Genomic DNA, 20,492 nt, shown 5'->3' with positions numbered 1-20,492 from the left:
CTTTTTGTTTCACCCTAAGTTCATGGAAATTATACGTCATCATGGTCACCCAAGGTAAAAAGTAAAATTGCATATATGCACGATGGAGGGGACATCAACCTAACACGTGGTGTGCCTGAAGGTCCGGATAGACGAATAGAGCTTCTCTTTTGTTTTTGGAATAGAGCATTTTTGAGTGATCGCTTAGAGCTTCTTCCCTCTTTTTTTTTGTGAGGTGATCACTTAGAGCTTTGCCTCCAAGAAAAGCAGTGCCGATGATGTAGATGAAAGCCACGGTCATTGGAATAAGTGACCATACACACTTCCATGTCGCGATGGGGGTGGGGGGGGGGGGGTGTTGTTGATCACGATCGAGAGCGATGATGTCGTGAGCTCCTTTGGGGCCTCAATAAAGCTCGGAAACATTGCCCATGACAACATCGAGCACGTGGAGCATGAGATTATTTGATAGCACACACAACAGAAGCCTGTGTATGCGCCTTCCTCGTTGCCGGCCCTAAGAATAGGTTAGGCTTGATGCCCTTGAAAATTCCAAACCGACCAAGTCACTATGATAATGGTCTCCATCTTTCACTGTTGGTTCGTCGCTGGCGGTGTATATAGTTAATGGTATCGCCTGCAAAGCTGGTTCGTCATTCGGCGTATATACAATGTTATCACCTGCAAATTAAGTTGGCGCGCGTAGCGGCATGTCACAATAGCGGCGGCCGGCCGTATCGTTGGCCAGAAGCGGTGAAGCATATTCATCCTCGGGATGCACGAAGCGGCCATGTCATGTGTGCCTGCCTTCTCCAGCTTGTGGAGACGTTGACAGCTTAATTTGTTGAGTTCTTGTGCGTGCCTTGGGTTCCTGTCCTAGCTATAAACTGGATCTAGCTAGCTGTCCGTGGCAACAACCAACAGACAATTCTCTCAATTGAGCCAGCGACAGAGCTAGGGGCCGGACGAGATGGCTGCTGACTGCGCTAGTAGGGAGGAAATGTGGAGCCTGGCCGGCGCCACCGCGCTCGTCACCGGCGGCAGCAAAGGGATAGGGTATATCATATGTTCACAGTTCACACATGCCTCTCTTCTGCTCTTCATTCTACAAACGCAGTTAGTAGTCTTCTTTACATGTTACTCCGGCCCTCATCTTAAGTTGTCCTCGAATAGACATGCCATCGTGGAGGAGCTTGCTAGGTTTGGGGCGAGGGTGCACACCTGCTCCCGGAACGCGGCCGAGCTGGAGGAGTGCCGCCGGCGGTGGGAGGAGAAGAACCTCCAGGTCACCGTCTCTGTCTGTGATGTGTCCGTAGGTGCCGACAGGGAGAAGCTTATGGAAACGGTCCGACAAACCTTCGACTCCAAGCTCGACATACTGGTAAGTTACATTCTATATATGGAAGTTAAACATGCCATATACTCACTCTGTCCCATGATATAAGATCGTTTTGCAAGCTAAAACGATCTTATATTGTGGGCTTGAGGAATAAGTTCTATATTTGACGCCTCGACGCGATGTTATTATGAGTTAGTAAAATCTCCCTTCATCCAAATAATATAGGTGAACAATGCGGCACAATTGTTCTACAAGCCCACTGTTGGATGTACAACGGAGGAATACTCGAACCTGATGACCACCAACTTGGAGTCGACCTTCCATCTCAGCCAACTCGCACACCCTCTTCTCCTACACGCTTCTATTGCCGGAGGAGGCACCATCATCAACATGTCCTCTATTGGAGGCTCAATCGGCTTTGCAGGCTACACAATTTATGCAACCACAAAAGGTATCTACATGGTCACTGGATTGCCAAAATATACAATAATGACATTTGTTTGTATCATCTGAACAAAAGTGCGTCCATCGTTTTATGAATTTCAAAATATTATTTGGTACCTTAAATTAACTGGAATATTTTTTCGATGGTGGTATTTCTCCTTTATTATTTAGGTGCAATACACCAGCTTACGAGGAGTTTGGCCACCGAGTGGGGCCCTGACAACATTCGTGTGAATGCCATCGCCCCAGGTTTTATCACAACTGATATGATTAAAGATGTAAGTAGTGCCTAGCATGCATTTTCCTTGTTTAAACAACAATATATGAAATTTAAACCATATTTCATAGATATTTTATGACATAATAAGTCACTTTATATTGGGAAGGAAAATTATAATATTCCAAACGATGTATTATTTGCACCAAAAATAGCCATCTCTTAATAGACCGAAGCAAGCGCTAGCGCTGTTTTCACTATGATACAAGATTAAGAGCTTGTCGGATTGATATTGCCAATCACTAATTCACGGACAAAAAAAAAACTGTAGTGCATAGCTTGTTCTCTAGTATCTCCAACCTAGAAATTAGAAGCCTTTTTTTCAAACTGTTAGTAATTTCCACATCTTCTTAAAATTAAATGTGAATGACAATTGGTTATTGTCGATTCATAGATTGATACCGAGTTTATGAAGCAAGAGCACTTGAAGACCCCATTGGGACGTAGCGGCAAGCCGGTGGAGATCGCCACAGCAGTCTCATTCCTATGCATGCCGGCAGCTTCTTTTATCACCGGCCAAGTCATTTGCATCGATGGTGGTCGAACTATTAGTTCTTAACTATCAATTCCACTGAAGACCGCTTCATAAGCTCTTGATTTCTTGGAAAATACATGCGTAGGAGAGTGGAGCAATAAATAAATAAAAACTAAGTAAATTATGCCAACTAACAAGTGGCATCATTGTGGATACCTTGGCACATTTCACGGAACAGCGTACGTATGAATGTGCAAATTTGGGCCTCATTTTTACTGAATATATGAGTCATGCTGTTTTTGATATGAAGATGGATGGAGGACTACTATTCAGTTAGAGTTGTAAAATAGACTATTATAAGCTTAAGATGAGAGCATCCTTCGCTTGAAAACTTGAAAGGGTCATAATATTCTAATGAGCAATCCGACCACCCAATATTTTTTCGTGCCCGAATTGAACCACCCAATGTACGGGCAGCACATACCTACACACGCCAAAGGTTGATCCTCAGCTTAAAGCCCCTTCAAAAGGATTTCTGCTTGCTCTGTGAATGTCTCACTAGAAGATATAATTTCCAGGAATTGAGTTTTAACATCTTTTAGGTGTTTACGGAACTCATCCATAAATTTATTTACCTGTTAGAAATCAATTTCTAACGAATCAAGTTATCCTCTTTTTCCGGTATAAATAGTTGTTATCTCTCTTCCCCTGGGAGAGGATTGCCTGGGATTATTTAAGCAATTCCCTTAATTTTCGACCCATTGCCAATTGACTATGTCTTGTTTATCGAGAGCAGAGGTGAATTGTGCAGAGTCTTGTAACTCTTGTGAATTGAGCTAGTTTCAATTATGATTTGCGGCTGCTTGTTTCAGGGCTTCAATTTGAGCCACAGATCCTCAACGAAAACATAAATGGAATCTAAGCATAGTTTCTTATCAATGCTATTTTCAGCAAAGCCATTTAATTTATCAACGGTTTACTAGAAAGTAAATGGCAAATAAACGGCGTCCGCGAGTCCCGTTTAGTTAGCTTTAACTATCTTCATAGTTCATTTCCTCCAAAAAAATAAATAAATTATTGAACTATTAGATCATAAGTGGGTTTAGACGGGATTAAACGGGACTTGGTTTACATCCCTATGGTTTAGCAAGTTATATGGGGCCTTAGCACGACGACTTCCCGACTATTTACTACAATAAGGTCTGACCGGCTTTGATGATCGAGGGGAGATGACAACGGCGTGCCTTCGGCTCACTCCAATGCTTGGAGTCGTCGCTAGGTGGTCTATGGGGTTTGAATGTATTTTTTTTTACTTCTAGCGTTCTTTGTACTACCTTAACGGTTGATGAATAGACTGAAAGTCTCCTGGCAAAAAAGAAAATGTTGTACATACGCAAGAGCATATCAACTGGAATCTGGCCCTTCCCTAGGGAAGTAGGCTATTTCCTCTAAGACCGAGATACCGAAGATGCGGTAGCCTGCAAAGTTCGGCCAGAATGGAGCCCTGAGATTGATACATGTGAGGTTGAGGACGGAGAGAAAAGAAAAGATACCAGCATGAGGTGCGACAGATCCAACGAGATGTCTGCCCTGCAAAGTTGGAGCAGTTAGGCGTTGCCTGCTCCGGCTGCACGAGACACCGACCTATTGGCAGAAAGACGTGCCTGTGGTCCAGTTGGCAGCAAGGACTCCAAGAGGATCGGTGAGCCAACAGCGCGGCGAGGTCGATGTCACAGCCGTTGCCATTGGTCGGACGGGAAGAAGAAGCCGAGAAGGCCGATAGTAGTATTAGTATGGAGATGGGAACATGAGCAGATGATGATAGAGCGGCCATTGATCGAAACTGAGCTTTTTACTTGTGTGCTGTGGACAGCGCGCGAGAGCAGCGGTGTATTTATGCACGACAGTACTACCTCAGGTAGCGAACCTTGACATCAGGGAGACATTCCACAATAGTGCCTACATATCTGCATATTATTGCATGTCTTTTAATAAATTTAACAAAACGTCCATATACGAACGACTGAAATAACACTGGCCATACTGCAATATGAAACATGAACTCAAATTGGCAATTATTTTCTGAAATACAACAAGAACAAAGCTAGGCTGCCTGCCACATCTCAGTCACACACCCCCGACACGAAGGACAGCTTCCCCCGGGGGACATCTGTAAGTACCCTGCAGATGACAAAGGTGCGAGCAAGGCAAAGGAAGCGGGAAGCGATCAAGACGAAGGCGTAACGGGTAGCGGGAAGTTCAAATGTTGTAATGGGCCGGAGAGTTCCAGTGGTAGTGGGCCGTTGAGCCGTAGCGTGTAGGCCCATGTGTCCTGCTTGTTATAAGCAGGTGGGCGAGGGAGAGAATGGCACGGAAATTCTAGTGATTCAAACTGAAACTCTCACTGCTATCTTATCCCCTACTTATGTCTCCTTCTCTGGGATCCCCTTCTCCTTTCTCTCTCTTCGTTGAATCGAGCTGTACTCATCGCCGGCCGGACTCCTCCGCCGTGCGGTCGTGACAATCTGGTATCAGAGCCTCTCCTCTCGCTCCGCCGTGTGCCTGCAAATTTTTTTCTCGGATCGTACCCGGCAAATCCGAGGCGAAGGTAGCGGATCGCTCTCGAGCTTGATCTGCATAAATCCGGACCTGAGGTGGGTTGATTTGAGGAAACTGGCGACCAAGACGACGTTTAAGCCGAATCCGCAGACACGCTTCCTCGCGGAGGAGATGGAAGCGTTTCAGGAGCGGATACTGCGAGAACTCGCCGAGATAAGGGCGGCGCAGCGCAAGTTCGAGGTGGTCGACGGGATTTCCGCGCAGCTGGAGGCCCTCGACGCCAAGCTGTCGGAGCAGTCTGCGCGCCTCGATCAAGTCCAGGTGAAGGTGGATCTGTCGTGCGACACGCTGGGTCAGGTTCAGCAGAGCAAGTTCCACGCAGCGACAAAAGGGAAGCCACCGGAGGGACCAGAGAGCTCGTCGCCGACTGCATCAGAAGTGTCGGATGGCATACTTGGAGCAGGGCCATCGTTCCCCACCTCCGCGCCACCGCGTCCAGTTCAGATACCGCACTGTTTACCTGTTCAGTAGCAAGTTGTGCAATCGGTTCAGGAGGAAAATTCAGGCAAACGGCAGTGGATGCCCAAGATGGATTTTCCTCAATTTGATGGCAGTGATGTCCGGATTTGGCTAGATAAGTGCGAGGCATTTTTCAAGCTGTACAATATACCTGACAGTTTCAAGGTTACTTCAGCATCTCTGTACCTGACAGATAATGCAGCTCATTGGTACCAGGCGTTCAAACAAACTAGTGTCTATCATACTTGGCCTCAGTTCTGTGCAGCGATAGTGCAGGAGTTTGACGTTAATGTGTACAGGCAGAAGATGAAAGAGCTCATGTCCTTAAAGCAACTTGAGTCAGTGGAGGAATATAAACAGCAATTTCTGCAGCTTGTTTACACCATCAGGTTGTATGAACCAGCACTCAGTGATACGTTCTTAGTGACACGCTTCATTATGGGTCTCAAGCCTGAACTCCGAGCAACTGTGGAATTACAGATACCATCATGTGTGCAATCGGCAGCGGTGTTTGTAGCTGTTCAGGAAGGACTCTTGCAACAGAAGTCTGTCATGTCCAACTATACAAAAATTCCTTTCACCAAGACTGACAGTCGGCCTGCATTGGCTCCTAGGGAACTATGGATGGCAAAACAGTTGAAGGAATACAGACGTGCTAATGGTCTTTGTTACAAGTGTGGGGAGAAGTTTGCACCTGGACATGCATGCACCCAAGTACCTGCTGCTGGAGCTCAGTTAAAGGTAGTTGAAGCCATAGTGCAGAATGAAATATTATCAGATGCACTGTTGGATACTCTGGTTGAGCAGTCTACAGCAGATTGTGCCACTATTTCAGTTACTGCACTTTCTGGAGCAGCTCATCCCAAGACCATACAACTGAGGGCTCTAGTTGGAAACCAAGTGGTCCTCATTTTAGTGGATTTAGGGAGCACACATACCTTTGTGGACCAGGCACTTTTGAGCAGGATCTCTGTTACTGCTGATCAGTTGTCACAGCCAATGAAAGTAAAAGTGGCAAATGGAGAAGTTGTCCAATGCACTGAGGTGGTTTCCCAGTTAACTTGGTGGATACAAGGGCACAATTTTACAAATGCCATGCATGTACTTCCTTTGGGAGGGCATGATATAATTTTGGGCATGGACTGACATGAGCAATGGGGAATTATGCAGTGTCACTGGGCAGAAAAGTGGATTCAGTTCCAGTATGCAGGGCAGGAAGTTAAACTGCAAGGAGTGTTACCTGTCTCACCCATAGTAATTGAGGAAGTATCAGTTGAACAGCTAGTGAAGTGGGAAAAAGGAAATGAGGTCTGGACCACTGCTGTACTAAACAGGATTGTCATGGCACCTGAAACACCAGTTCCTCCTGCTATGCAAGAGTTGATTGACAAGCACACTACAGTTTTCACAGATCCTCAAACATTACCTCCCCACAGGCCATTGCATCATGCAATTCACCTGGTTCCTGGAGCTGTTCCAGTCAATTGCAGGCCTTACAGGTACTCTCCACAACAAAAAGATGAGATAGAAAGACAAGTTGTTGAGATGTTGAAAGCTGGTTTGATTACACCTAGCATTAGTCCATTTGCTTCTCCTGTTTTGTTGGTAAAAAACAAGGATGGCACTTGGAGATTATGTGTGGATTACAGAAGATTGAATGCTATCACAATAAAAAGCAAGTTTCCATTGCCAGTAATTGATGAACTGTTGGATGAGTTAGGAGGGGCCAAATGGTTTTCCAAACTGGATTTAAAAGCTGGATATCATCAAATTAGAATGAGGGGGGAAGATGAGCATAAGACAGCATTTAAAACACACCATGGTCAGTTCCAATTCAGAGTGGTTCCTTTTGGATGGGCTACTGCACCACGGACATTCCAATGCAATATGAATGTGTTTATGGCTGGACCTAACAGAAAATATGTATTGGTCTTCATGGATGATATCTTGGTGTTTAGTTTCTCCTTGGAAGATCATATACAACATCTCAGGTCTGTGTTTGAAATCCTAGCAGAAAACAAGTTACATGTGAAGTAGAGTAAGTGTGTGTTTGCTCAATAGTCTATGGAATATTTGGGCCACATAATTTCTGACAAAGGAGTGGCTACTGATCCTGCAAAAATAGAAGCTATGATCAACTGGCCAGTACCTATAAATGTTATTGAATTAAGAGGATTTTTGGGGTTAACAGGATACTACAGAAAATTTGTGAGAAACTATGGCTTGTTGGCTAAACCCTTGACTGTCCTACTTAAAAAACAAGCTTTTCAATGGTCTGACACAGCTCAGGAAGCTTTTCAATAGTTAAAGCAAGCTATGGCCACTACTCCTGTGCTAGCTTTACCTAACTTTGAGAAAACATTTACTGTGGAAACAGATGCCTGTAACACTGGAGTAGGAGCTATGATTTCTCAGGAAGGGCATCCAGTTGCTTATTATAGCAAGGCACTTGGAGTTACCAGTCAGAAGTTGTGCATTTATGAAAAGGAGTTTCTAGCACTCATGATGGTAGTAGACAGATGGAGATCTTACTTGGCCAGAGAACCTTTTGTTATTAAAACTGATAATCAAAGTTTGTGTCACCTAGGAGATCAACTTCTCACTTCAGATCTACAGAGGAAAGCAATGACAAACTTATGGGATTACAATTTTCCATACAGTACAAGAAGGGAGTGGAGAATACTGTAGCAGATGCACTGTCCAGGGTGGCTCATTTATTTCCTGTACAGGCTATATCCACCAGCAAACCTGTCTGGATACAAGAAGTATTAAACTCATACTCTGTGGATGCTGCTGCACAGGTGATGTTGTAGAAATTGGCAGTGGACAACAATGCCTGTCCTGGATTTCAGTTAGGGTCTCATTAAACATGGGGACAAAATTTGTATTGGTGCCAACACAGGTTTGCAAACAAAACTCATTCAAGCTTTTCATTCCACACCTGTGGGGGGCCATTCTGGCATATTGCCTACTTATCACAGAGTTAAGCAGCTGTTGAGTTGGACTGGCATGAAGACAGATGTAGAAAAATTTGTAAAACAATGCAACACATGTCAACAAGCAAAGCATGAACTGTGTAACACACCAGGCCTGCTGCAACCTTTACCTGTGCCAGATCGTCCTTGGCAGGCAGTTGGCATGGATTTTATTGAGGGATTGCCCAAGTCTGAAGGATTCAATGCTATTCTGGTGGTTGTAGACCGTTTCACTAAAGCCAGTCATTTCCTGGCCCTGAAACATCTGTTTACAACTGCATCTGTGGCTAAGGTGTTTCTGAATAACATAGTGAAACTGCATGGACTGGCATTGACAATTGTGTCAGACAGAGATAAAATTTTCACAAGTTCTTTCTGGCGCGAGCTGTTCAGGGTGTGGGGCACTGAACTTCAGATGAATACGGCGTATCACCCACAAACTGACGGCCAAACGGAACGTGTGAATCAGTGTCTTGAGATGTATTTGCGCTGTGTAGTACACGATTCTCCAACCAGATGGGCAGCATGGCTTCCTCAGGCAGAGTTTTGGTATAACACTACATATCACTCCTCCCTGGGCTGCACTCCTTACAAGGCATTGTATGGGCAAGATCCAAATGTTGGACAGTTAGCAGGTCAATCTACTTCTATGCACCCTGATGTTCAGTCTTGGTTGGCTTCTCAGTCAGAGCATACAACACTGTTAAAGGATCACCTCGCTCGAGCACAGTGCAAGTACAAGCACTTCGCAGATAAGAAACGATCTGATCGCCAGTTTGTCAAAGGAGAAATGGTATACCTGCACTTACAGCCATATGCCCAGTCTTCTGTGGTCAACCGTCCTTGTCCAAAGCTAGCTCTCAAGTATTTTGGCCCTTTCAAAGTGTTGGAAAAAGTGGGAAATGCAGCATACAAACTGGAGTTGCCCCGTGGCAGTGGTCCACCCTTTGTTTCATGTTTCTCAACTGAAGGGACATGTGCCGGATCATACTTCGGTGTTTACTACCCTTCCGTTCCACTTGACCTATCCACGCCTGGTGTGGTACCCTAAACGATCCTGGATCGTCGCTTGGTCAAAAAGGGCAATGCATCTTATCTACAGATACTGGTCAAGTGGTCGTCGATTCCTGCTGCGTCAGCAACCTAGGAAGATTACCAAGTTCTCAAGCAGCGGTTTCCAGAGGCACCAGCCTGGGGACATGCTGGTTCTTCAGGGGGAGGTATTGTAAGTACCCTGCAGATGACAAAGGTGCGAGCAAGGCAAAGGAAGCGGGAAGCGATCAAGATGAAGGCGTAATGGGTAGCGGGAAGTTCAAATGTTGTAATGGGCCGGAGAGTTCCAGTGGTAGTGGGCTGTTGAGCCGTAGCGTGTAGGCCCATGTGTCTTGCGTGTTATAAGCAGGTGGGCGAGGGAGAGAACGGCACGGAAATTTTAGCGATTCAAACTGAACCTCTCACTGCTATCTTATCCCCTGCTTACGTCTCCTTCTCCGAGATCCCCTTCTCCTTTCTCTCTCCTTGTTGAATCGAGTTGTAGTCGTTGCCGGCCGGACTCCTCCGCCGCGCGGTCCTGCCAACATCAAACGTGAGCCGCGTATTCACCTGCTGTGCGGCACCAATCACCGTCCGGCGGTACCCACGGCCTACGACCATGAACTGTGCATTCATGTCATGCACCTCAAACAGCCGATCCGATGTGAACCACAGCTCGGCGCCGCCCTCAAAGTGAAACGCCATGTTGGGGAGCTGCTCTTTCACCGATTTGTACATCCGGTCAAACCAGAGCGGGCCGCCCGGTGGCCCCTTCACCGGGTCCGATCCTAGCTCCTTCATGCGTGCCACCAATGCTTTCTCCACGACAAGGTATATTGGCTCTGCGAAATGTGTGATGGTCTCTGCTGGGTTGATGTTGCAGCTGTGGCCGATGAAGACGCGCTTGTCGATCTTGAGACGCTTGTACCCTAGGGTGATGCCGATGAGGTTGAGGTGGTAGCCCGAGATGCCGGGACGTATGACGAGGTTGGTCGTATGGGCGTGCGGTGGAGGGCTTGGGACGTCCGCGCCGAGCAAGAGGGAGCCATGGGGATTGTGCACGGTGGGCATGGGGAGGCAGTACGAGAACCTCCCGCTGGCGTGCCCACCAAGTTGTGTCAGGAGCGAGAGCGGCAGGTGGCTCTGGGAGAGCACCCCACCAAGGGTGTTGTCATTGTGGAACCCGATGGACGAGTGTGCGCAACCAAACACAACACGAGGAATAGACTCCCTGGCCGCGCCCGCTCGACCGGTGCGGAGGTGGAAGGTGTCGCCTGAGAGGTACCCGGTGACCGAAGAGAAGTGGAAGGAGAAGCCATGAGCCGTCTTCCGGTAGGGTGTGGTGCAAACAGGATCGTTGTTGTGGACGGCGTGGAATGTGGGCGACGCGCTTGGTGCGAAGAGGTTGCCGACTTGTGGCGGCGACGGGTGGCATGGCTCGCACATCACCCATGATGTGCTGATTTCGGTGTCGAGGCCTAGGACCTTCAGCCTAGTGCCTTCACTGGTGCCAAGCGACACGAACACGCCGTAAGCATAGTGGGCCGATGTTGAAATCGGCAGACGCAATTCCTTGGTGGTGTAGGCCGAGCCATCGCTGGCATACCCGTCAGGGACCGCTTGACTAAGGGCGACTAGTTGGAAGGTTAGGCCCGTCGTGTTGCTCGGATTCGCCCATGCGATGGCGAAGCTCAAGAAGAAAACTGGGAGAAGAAGTGTTGAAAGTAATTTGAACATGGTTGCTTATTTTTGTGCTTCTTATTCCTCAATGGATCTTGCACCCTTTTATATTGGATGTTCTTGTACAGATTTTCTTATTGGATACCACTCCATTAAATGGGACGAAGTTGTTCTAAAGGATTTGGTTATCCTGAAGGGACGAGACTTGCCTGCTCCCTTCCCATGCTCCCACCCGTGCTCCCGCGTACGTGGCTTGATTTGATTGGAGGAAAATAAGACCCGGCCCCACCCCCGAAAATCAGGGGGGGAGATGATTAGATTAGAAAAGAAAAAGGGAAAAGGACAGCCGTAGGATGAAGTGGAAGCACAGATGAGAGTATGGGAATGGAGCAGGCAAGCCAGATCCATCCTGAAGATGGATGCGTTTCATTTATGGGCTAGAATGCCTTTTTGTTGGTCTATAAATTTAATGTGACCATCGCATTCCTGAATATAGATTTGTTTCGTTTATGGGCTAGAATGCATTTGGTTGGTCTATAAATTTAATGTGATCTTTGCATTCCTGAACATGGATTTGTTTCATTTATTGGCTAGTATGCCTTTTGTTGGTCTATAAATATAATGTGATTTTCGCATTAATGATGTGATATCCAAGAAGGAACTAATGAATTTAATCCAAAAAATACATCTATCATCTCCAACAGGAAAAAGGCATTCGTCAAGGATATCAGTTCTCTGTATATGGTTGTTGCAGTCTTAAAGTGTACTGAGCGACTCTTATTCTGATTTTTTTAGTGATTGAATTGAGATTATGTTTTTCAGTGTGAAACTAAGATTATTTTTAGTGGGAAACTGATATCTTGCTTTATGTTTTTTATTTACCCATGTCTCATGCTAGCATGTGTGTTGTCTCGCCTCGTGCAAGACGGACAAACCGCTCGTCTCAAGGACAGCCTCTAGTGGGTTGACCCACTACAGGCTTTTTGTTTTTCCTTTTTTATTTTATTTCAATGCAAGGTTTTTTGTTTTCTTATATTATTACTTATATTTAAATTCCCAAAATGCTCTAGAATATAGATATGAACATGGAAAATGCTCGAAGAAAGCTTACCACGTATTATAAAAATATTCTGGGAGTGTTAACATTTTGTTCTCGCGGTTTTGAAAATAATCGTACATTTCAAAAAAAATGTGTTTAACATTTTTTAAAAGTATAAAAATATATATTTTTAAATAATCAGACGACCCTAAAAAATTCATGACGAAAAAAATGTATAGACATTTCAAAAAAATATTGACATGTAAAAAATTATACAATTTTAGAAAATTCATGTGCTTTAAAAAGAATGTCTGTTCCTATTTAAAACATGTTCGTGACATTTAAAAAATATGATCTAACACTTAACAAATGTTTGAACATTTTAAAAAGAATGTTCATGGAATTTATGATAAATGTTCGATGTGTGTAAAAAGAATGTTCACCGTGTATTTAGATAGTGTTCAATGTGAATTTCAAAAAAATATTCAGAGTGTATTTAAAAAAATAACATGTATACGAAAATTGTTCAATGTACATTTGAAACAAGTCTGCATGTATTTGAAAAATGAAAATAAAAAAAGACAAACAAAAAATAAAAAAATGTAAAAAAATCAACAAAACCGATACAGAAAAACAGAAGGGAAAGAGGCACGTGGAAGCTTATAAAAGCGTTCCGAACCAGTTCCCAAAAACGCTCCCAGAATCTATGAGAACACACGTTAATAGGCCAGCCCGCGCTCGCGCCAGAGGTGAGGCATTGCTCCCGTAACCAGAGGAAGCTCCTAATCAGCGCATTCGGCACCCGTTACCCGCGCTGGCGCTCACAGAAGACTGTACTGGGCCGTGGCCCAAAAACTTGCGCTCACACAGCGAGAAGGAAAAAAGTAAAGATATAATTGGGTGGAATGGGACTGGAACTCCCCTCGCCTGTGTCAATATAATTCACGTTAACCACCCTGGCAAACATTTGTTGATCGCTAGAGGAAACAGTACTATTTGACACTTCTTTCAGTACGAAGTCAAAACATGTACCGGTATTACACATCCGCTATATATTATCTATACCAATATAAAAAGATCCAAAGAGGCAGATCCAATTGATTTTGACCATCGAATTAAGTCAATCCAACGACCTAGACTGCTCCATACCAAATATTGTACTAATCACAGGATTAACACATAAATAATAGCATACCTAATATCCGCGTGCAATTAATATATTGCCTAAATATTAATGTGTGTTGCACGTGTGTATTTCCTAGTTTGAATAAAAAGAGGTTGTACCAATTGAAAATAATTCACAAAAATGGAAATAGTTCGTGAATTTGTAATTTTGCATGGAATTGAAAAAATGTTCAGCGTATTTGAAAGAAGTTTATCAAATTTGAAAAAAGGTCACAGGATTTAAAAAAATGCTCATTGAATTTGAAAAAAGTTCACCAAAATTTAAAAGGTTCATCGATTGTTTTGGAACAAAATTTCATAGAATTTGAAAAAAGTTCACTGTATTTGGAAAAAAATTATCGTATTTCAAAAAAGTTAATCAATTTTTAAAAAAGTTCATCCAATTTGAAAAATAGTTCATCCAATTTACAAAAAAAGTTCACAAATTTGAAAAACGTTCATCGAATTAAAAAAAAGTTCATCGAGTTGAAAAAAAGTTCATCAAATTCAAATAAAAAGTTCATGTACTGAAAAATAGTTCATCGATTTTACAAATAGAAAAGCGAAATTGAAGAAAGTTCGCACAGTGATCATTTATCAAAAAGTGTAAGAATAGTGTTCAAAAAAAAGTGTAAGAATGAAGAAAGAAAAAAGGAATAATTTAAAAGAAAAACGAACAAAGCCATTCGAAAAAACAGTACATAAATTAACTCGAAAGAAGGTAATCAATTGTGTCAGAAGCAGGTGGCTGGGTGTTAGCGCCGGGTGCTTGAAACCAGCAGGCCGCTGGTTCAATTGCCTCCTATCGCGGCCCAGCTCGCGGGAAGTGGTGTGCGCTGCAGGCGCCCGTTAACGAAATGCACGTTAACCAGCGCCTGCAGCACTAAATAGGATTTGCCAAGGAAACAGGCCACATGCAGCTGCCTAAAAAAAAAGCCACATGCAGCTGGGTCAACAAATTGGGCCTAGGAGATAACCATGATCTTACACAAACATTTCCTACACATGCTCTAAAGATAGTTCAGAAAAAAAAACATGCTCTAGAGATAAACACCCAACATGCTATTTAATAGATTTTTTTGTGGGGAATTATTTAATAGATGTTAACATAGGCTGGAAATAAGTAGTTCTAGTACCTATTGGGAATGTTTGTGTGCATTTCGTGAGAAATTCAAATTCTTGATGGGTTGACAAGTTCAGGATATCAGACCACATAATTTTTAACAACTTAATTTTGGTTTGTAAAACATGTAAGTTGTAATTCTCCTGAAATATTTGGCCTTGCTATTGTTGTTAATGGACTTCATCTCATCGCTGAGCATGGTTGTAGTTTTAGCTATTTAGGGCAGAGCTATTCAGGCCCCGAAGATATAATGATCCTTGTGGTGACGATCGCAATTTTTAGTTACCAAGTTTCTCATGCGGTCCGTAAACACCTTAGTCGACTGCACCAACACTTTTCTGATTCTTCAAAAATATTGACGCATGATCTTTCTAACCACATTACTTGACTGCAATAACATTTTCCATGTCCTGAGTGGTTGTGGATATCCCAGCCGCCGGCCAAGGGATAGCCTGTAATCTCCTTCACTTGTTCTAGACATAAACATATGTTGCTTAATAGATTTATGACACTTGATCTGATGACCTGTATAAAGCATCTCCTTCACAACTTCTCCATCACACTTGCTTAATATTGATGCATGATCTTTCTAACCACATTACTGAACTGCAATAACATGTCCCCTGTCCGGTAAATTGTAATTACACATATTCCACGCCAGTACCTACAGGTTGAAATTTGATACTGAATGACAATATGATAGCTATCTTGTCTGTCTTATAAATTATTTTATCTCTACAAGTAGTAGACACTAGTGGGAGATAAAAATGGTGCATGTATTATGACAGGAAGGGCAATTAAAGCATGAGACAGTGAAGGAGAGGATTCTAGTCTAGATACATAAACAGACCAGAAACATGAGCAATTCAGCAACCAAAAGCAATATCGATCAACCTGTGCTGGTTGTGATTGTTAGCTCAGATATGTGCCAGTGAAACCAGCAATGACCAAGTCATTTCCCTGTAGAAGAACACTACATAAAAAACTGACAACTTGGGGCTTTAATTTCTATCTACTTGTCATCTTACCAGCAGTGGTATCAGGTTAACAGTGTGCTGTTTCAATATCTGCACTGAATGGTGGACTGGTGGTGGTGTTCCAAAGTTCACATCTAGAAGATCATGTCATCAAAAGGAGTATTTGACAAAAAACTACCACATTAGGGGTAACCGTCCCACAGAACTACCACTTTCAAAAACGTGACTGATAACTACCGAAAATTTCAAATTTTGTGACAAAAAACTACCAAGTCGTGTTGATCGTCAATTTAGCCGTTCTAACAGCTTAACTGACATGGATGGCCCACATGGCAGGCCGACAGTCGTTTTGACCTGGCCCCTGGCTGGTTCCGACCGAGCCGGGCCACTAACGGCCGCGAGTGGGCGCCGTTAGCCGTTAGGGCCGCCGTTAGGGGACCAAGAATCTAAGAACTCCAAGGAACCACCCTCTCTAGTTATCGTTAAATACTGGAGTTTGTTGTTGCCAAGCTTGCACAACGAGGAAAGGAACATTTTTTCATGCCTCTTGTGCTCTTCAGATTCTCCTCCTTCCAATCGTACATCGAGTCTATTTAAATTGGTCAGGTTGCCCAGATACTGCACTGTATTTGTTGGACTCTGGCTGATATCAAATCTTGAGATCACCCGTAGGTTCATCATAACTTCTATCATATTTGGTACCTTTATATCATTTTCAGTGATTAGGTGTTGTAGTTTAGTCAGCTGAACAAATCCTGCTGGCAGCTCTTTCACAGCCGTACCTTGTAAGTCTAGAGTCTCTAGATCACGTAGCTTCACAATCCCTGGTGGTAGCTTCAATGTACCCTTGTCCCTAAGTTTGAGGTATCTTAGCTTGAGCAGCTTGTCCAAACCTTTCATAATATAGTCCCCCAAATCGTGACCAGATGCAATATCCAGTACACGTAAAGCATCAAATTTAACAAGACTAGGCAAGTGTTGGAGACAACCTGATGATGTTGTTATTGTCAGAGATCGAACATGAGTTAGATCTTCATTTGCCAATCTAGATGCAAGCTCTTGGTCAATGTGTTGGATTGACAGTCGTCGAATGACACCATGACGACTGGCCAAACTTGCTTGGCCACTGCCAACCACGGTGATGAAATTATCTTCCACCGATTTTGAAATAAGAATTTCAAGCATCATGTCATGGACCCGACAAGCATTTACTTTACCATCATGCTCAATGCCCACTGGTTGGACCATGCTTTGGTTGATAAGCTCATAGAAGTAGTGGTTGGCAACCTCTTGTTGGCTCTGTCCACGTTCTTCAGATATAAAGCCTTCTGCTATCCATCTCCTCACCAACATGTTTCTGTTAATCACATGATCCTCGGGGAAGGCACTTAAATACAACAAACATGTCTTGAGATTAGGTGGAAGGTAATTGTAGCTAAGGGATAGTATGCTACTCATTCCCTCTAGACTTTGATTTTTCTCCAGTGCAGAACTGATTGACCTTTTAATCTTCTCCCACTCTGCCTTGACAATAGGTATGTTTGCTAACAAACTAGATATACTAATAATTGCCAGTGGCAAGCCTCCACATTTTTTCAGGATTTCATTTGAAACTTCTTTCAACATATCAGGGCACCGATCCTCGAAGCCAAATATTCTTTTAAAAAACAATATTTTAGAGTGAATACCATTGAGGGTTTCCATTCCATACATGCGATCGTCACCACCGGGACAACACGACCTTGCTACATCAACAATGCGTGTAGTAACTATAATTCTGCTTGAATAATTGTTCTCTGGAAAAGCACATTTGAGAGCTTCCCATGCTGGCGTAGACCATATATCATCAATGACAATAAGATACTTAATAGTAGTAGTAAACATCATACATCAAATATTGGCGTAAGCCATACGAGTAAATTCATCGCCCACGGAAAGCAAACTCAATCCAAAAGTTCAAAGGCAAGAAAATCCATGTAAAGCCTAGAAAGTACATTCTCCGTGGTAAGAGCTACATTACTCTTCTCATTTCATCAACTCTCGCAACAACCGCTAAAAGATATAACTTTGTACAACTTAACATATGTGAGCCTTGCATCCACTACTTAGATGGGTTTAGTCACCACATTGTGTGGCCCAACACAGTTAAGCTCTACAACCATAATGTCCGTACACTACGAAAGATCATCCGCAGCACCACCATGCCTGATAACTACTATGTGTGCCACATGACAGAAACATTTGCAACACAAGGCAAAAGAATGGTAGTCCTTTGCAATTACTCTGTCCGGTTTCATATAATAGCATGGTATAAAATGATATAGTGACTAACCTTTACTATTATTTTCAGTACTTTAGCGTTCCTTTTTCTAGGGGTTCCATTTCCCACACATGGATGCTGACCATGGTGAACTGCCAATCACTACTGGAGACGGAACTGCCGCTGTCACGGCCCGCTTTATCAAGGGTGTTGACAAAAGGGCAACCATCACTGAAGGCTGGAGCGACTTCTTCCGTCAGGCACACATGAACGAAGGGCAAATATACGCTTTCGCCTTCAAATGCACTTCCAAGGGACTGTGCCTGATCGTCTACTCAATATAAGCAAGTTGCAAGAGCCCCTTGTTATATAACTTAGTATTAGTATAGATGCCTACCAAGACTTCCGTGTTTATCATCCTTTTGGATCTTATGTAATCCCCTAAGACCATCCTGTGCATTTAGCTATCGGTTATTTGCTGCTTATACTGCTATGTGGTATGCTTTTGAAACAACCTTGATGGAAGAAATATATGCTTTCACCTTTAAGTGCACATCCAAAGGCCTTTGCATGATTGTCTATCCAATCTAAACAGATCAAAAGAGTCCTTTTCTACATGACTTATTGAATCATTTCCAATCTTATGTACTTACTGCGTATAGAATGAGCTATTCTTTTCGAATAACAATATGTTAATGCACGCTCTTACAATAATTAGCTTACACTCGGCCTTTGCGCCATTGGCGCAACGAGTCATCTAGTGAATATAAAGGGAGTACTTGCAAGCTTTTCTCAGCCTCACAGGAAACAGAGCATCCAATATAACCTAAAAAGTGAAGACATAATTGCCATTGTGTTGCTTAGCACACAAACCCTGTCAATTATGACAGGAAGGGCTATGAAAGCGTGAGATAGTGAAGTGAAGGATTCTAGATACATTAAACAACAAGGAACATGAGCAATTCAGCAACAAAAAGCAACATCGATAAGTCAACCGCCTGTGCTGGTTGTCAACTCAGATATGTGCCAGTGAAACCAGCAATGACCAAGTCATTTCCCTGTAGAATAACACTACATAAAAAAACTGACAACTTGGGGCTTTAATTTCTATCTACTTGTGATCTAACCAGCAGTGGTATCAGGTTAACGGTGTGCTGTTTCAATATCTGCACTGAACGGTGGACTGGTGTGGTGTTCCAAAGTTCACATCTAGCAGATCATGTCGTCAAAAGAGATCATCTATATTCAAGCAACAGGATCATATTTCATATGTATGCAAGCAACAGGAGCAAAATTCAGCATACTGCAGATCACATACAAGCATGCGTGCATCAGGGAAATGTTATGTGCTCTCTTGAGAAAAGGTGTTTAGCCTTGACATGGAACTGCGTAGTCACAGGAGAAAACTTGTATGCAGCATACGTCTTACATCACTTGCAAATTGCATATACAGATTATCGATACGGATAGCCTCTAGACACATCAGGAACCTCTCCGACATTAAACCCTCGGCACCTAAGACCTACCACAAAAGGAAAAAAGAACATAAAAACAATCTGAACATGATAGACAGCAAAGCAAAGCAAGGGGGAAAAACCAATACCAAGCAAATATGAACAGCAGCAAGATGATCAAACAAGTATGTCTTCCGCCAAACTCGAGAATGCCTAAATAAATAGGACATCATAGCAGATATGCCCGGTCGGGGACGCCGGTAGCAGACGGCCGCGCACCAGAAGTTACAGTATCCCAATTGAGGTTCAGTACTGACAGCAGAGTGTTCCCGTGGATTTCACTCCAGGTTTCAGCAGACAATGATAATGCCAGTAAGAGTTGCTACGTACAGTCCGTCTAGCACAAGAGATGAAAGAAGATCTGTGTGGAGGAAAGTAACTTTGCAATTTGAGGAGTGCAGGAGCAAACAATATGCAGGTTCAGATCTATGGGCTAACAATGCAACTTAGCCGGGGATCAAGTCAAGTGCACACTAGTACTACTCTTGTGATGCAGATCGTCAGATTAGATGCAAGTGCAGCCAAGATGCTCGGGTGAGAGCACAAATTCTTCAGGCAGCATACCATACATGCATATATCAACAACAGGCAAAATGGTCGTATAAAGAGTAACTTTGTAGGCAACAGGATCATATTTCATTTGTATGCAAGTAACAGGATCATATTTCGTTTGTATGCAAGCAACAGGAGAAAATTAGGCATATAGCACATCATATACAAGCGTGCATGCACCATAGAAATATATGCTCTTCTGAGAAAACAAATTTTGGCGTTGCCCTCAAATTGCAGTTACTTGTGAACAATTTATATGCAGCATACATCATACGTCACTTGCAAATTACATATACAGATTATGAATATGGATAGCCTCTAGACATATCAGAAACATCTACAAACATTAAACCCTCGGCACCCTCAGACCTAACAAGAAACATAATCTGAGCAAGATAAACAGCAAAGTAAAGCAGGTATAAACCGATGCCAAAAGAACTACAAAAGCCAGTAAGATCACCAAACAAGTAGACGCTTCATGCGATTTCTCACACACCATCTCAACAGACAAATAAGGAAGGAAAGACCAGATCAACTAAGACGAACCAAAAGTAAGAAACCATAAGCATGCCTAAATAGGACAG

General features: G+C 43.3%; 3 protein-coding genes across 5 annotated transcripts; 1 reads left to right on the top strand and 2 right to left on the bottom strand.

Annotated features, from left to right (window-relative positions):
* The first annotated feature begins 917 nt into the window (after positions 1-917).
* LOC125554422 (tropinone reductase homolog At2g29290-like) lies at positions 918-2,695 on the top strand. Of its 3 annotated transcripts, none has more exons than XM_087519945.1 (5): positions 918-1,035; positions 1,153-1,360; positions 1,544-1,769; positions 1,934-2,040; positions 2,434-2,695. In XM_087519945.1, the coding sequence occupies exons 1-5, from the start codon at positions 950-952 to the stop codon at positions 2,596-2,598; spliced, it is 792 nt and encodes a 263-aa protein (XP_087376071.1). In that variant the 5' UTR covers positions 918-949; the 3' UTR covers positions 2,599-2,695. The 3 variants fall into 3 exon arrangements, with proteins under 3 accessions (XP_087376071.1, XP_048573941.2, XP_087376070.1); XM_048717984.2 differs by having other exon boundaries at positions 1,934-2,049; XM_087519944.1 differs by having other exon boundaries at positions 918-1,360; positions 1,934-2,049.
* A 1,942-nt stretch (positions 2,696-4,637) lies between these two features.
* Positions 4,638-11,336, bottom strand: LOC125554423 (aspartyl protease 25-like). Its single transcript, XM_087519943.1, has 2 exons — positions 10,142-11,336; positions 4,638-4,684 (listed from the first exon to the last, which is right to left on the bottom strand). The coding sequence occupies exons 1-2, from the start codon at positions 11,334-11,336 to the stop codon at positions 4,638-4,640; spliced, it is 1,242 nt and encodes a 413-aa protein (XP_087376069.1).
* A 4,657-nt stretch (positions 11,337-15,993) lies between these two features.
* Positions 15,994-17,354, bottom strand: LOC147977275 (disease resistance protein RGA5-like). Its single transcript, XM_087521116.1, has one exon. It carries the CDS (start codon positions 17,293-17,295, stop codon positions 15,994-15,996), a length of 1,302 nt encoding a protein of 433 aa, XP_087377242.1. The 5' UTR covers positions 17,296-17,354.
* Between the last annotated feature and the right edge of the window lie 3,138 nt (positions 17,355-20,492).

The sequence above is a fragment of the Triticum urartu genome, chromosome 4A, assembly GCF_056163025.1.
Source record: "Triticum urartu cultivar PI428250 chromosome 4A, HENAU_Tu73, whole genome shotgun sequence".
Classification (NCBI taxonomy): Eukaryota; Viridiplantae; Streptophyta; class Magnoliopsida; order Poales; family Poaceae; genus Triticum; species Triticum urartu.
This window is presented reverse-complemented; position numbering and strand designations above follow the sequence as displayed.

What these genes read in the sequence shown, in the direction of transcription:
- LOC125554422 (XM_087519944.1), top strand. Translation starts at nt 950, where the DNA reads ATGGCTGCTGACTGCGCTAGTAGGGAGGAAATGTGGAGCCTGGCCGGC. An exon ending in ACTCCAAGCTCGACATACTG is followed by an intron (nt 1,361 to 1,543) that starts GTAAGTTACATT and finishes CAAATAATATAG; the next exon opens with GTGAACAATGCGGCACAATT. An exon ending in TGATTAAAGATGTAAGTAGT is followed by an intron (nt 2,050 to 2,433) that starts GCCTAGCATGCA and finishes GTCGATTCATAG; the next exon opens with ATTGATACCGAGTTTATGAA.
- LOC125554423 (XM_087519943.1), bottom strand. Translation starts at nt 11,336, where the DNA reads ATGTTCAAATTACTTTCAACACTTCTTCTCCCAGTTTTCTTCTTGAGC. An exon ending in GCGGCTCACGTTTGATGTTG is followed by an intron (nt 4,685 to 10,141) that starts GCAGGACCGCGC and finishes GGGTACTTACAG; the next exon opens with ATGTCCCCCGGGGGAAGCTG.
- LOC147977275 (XM_087521116.1), bottom strand. Translation starts at nt 17,295, where the DNA reads ATGTATGGAATGGAAACCCTCAATGGTATTCACTCTAAAATATTGTTT.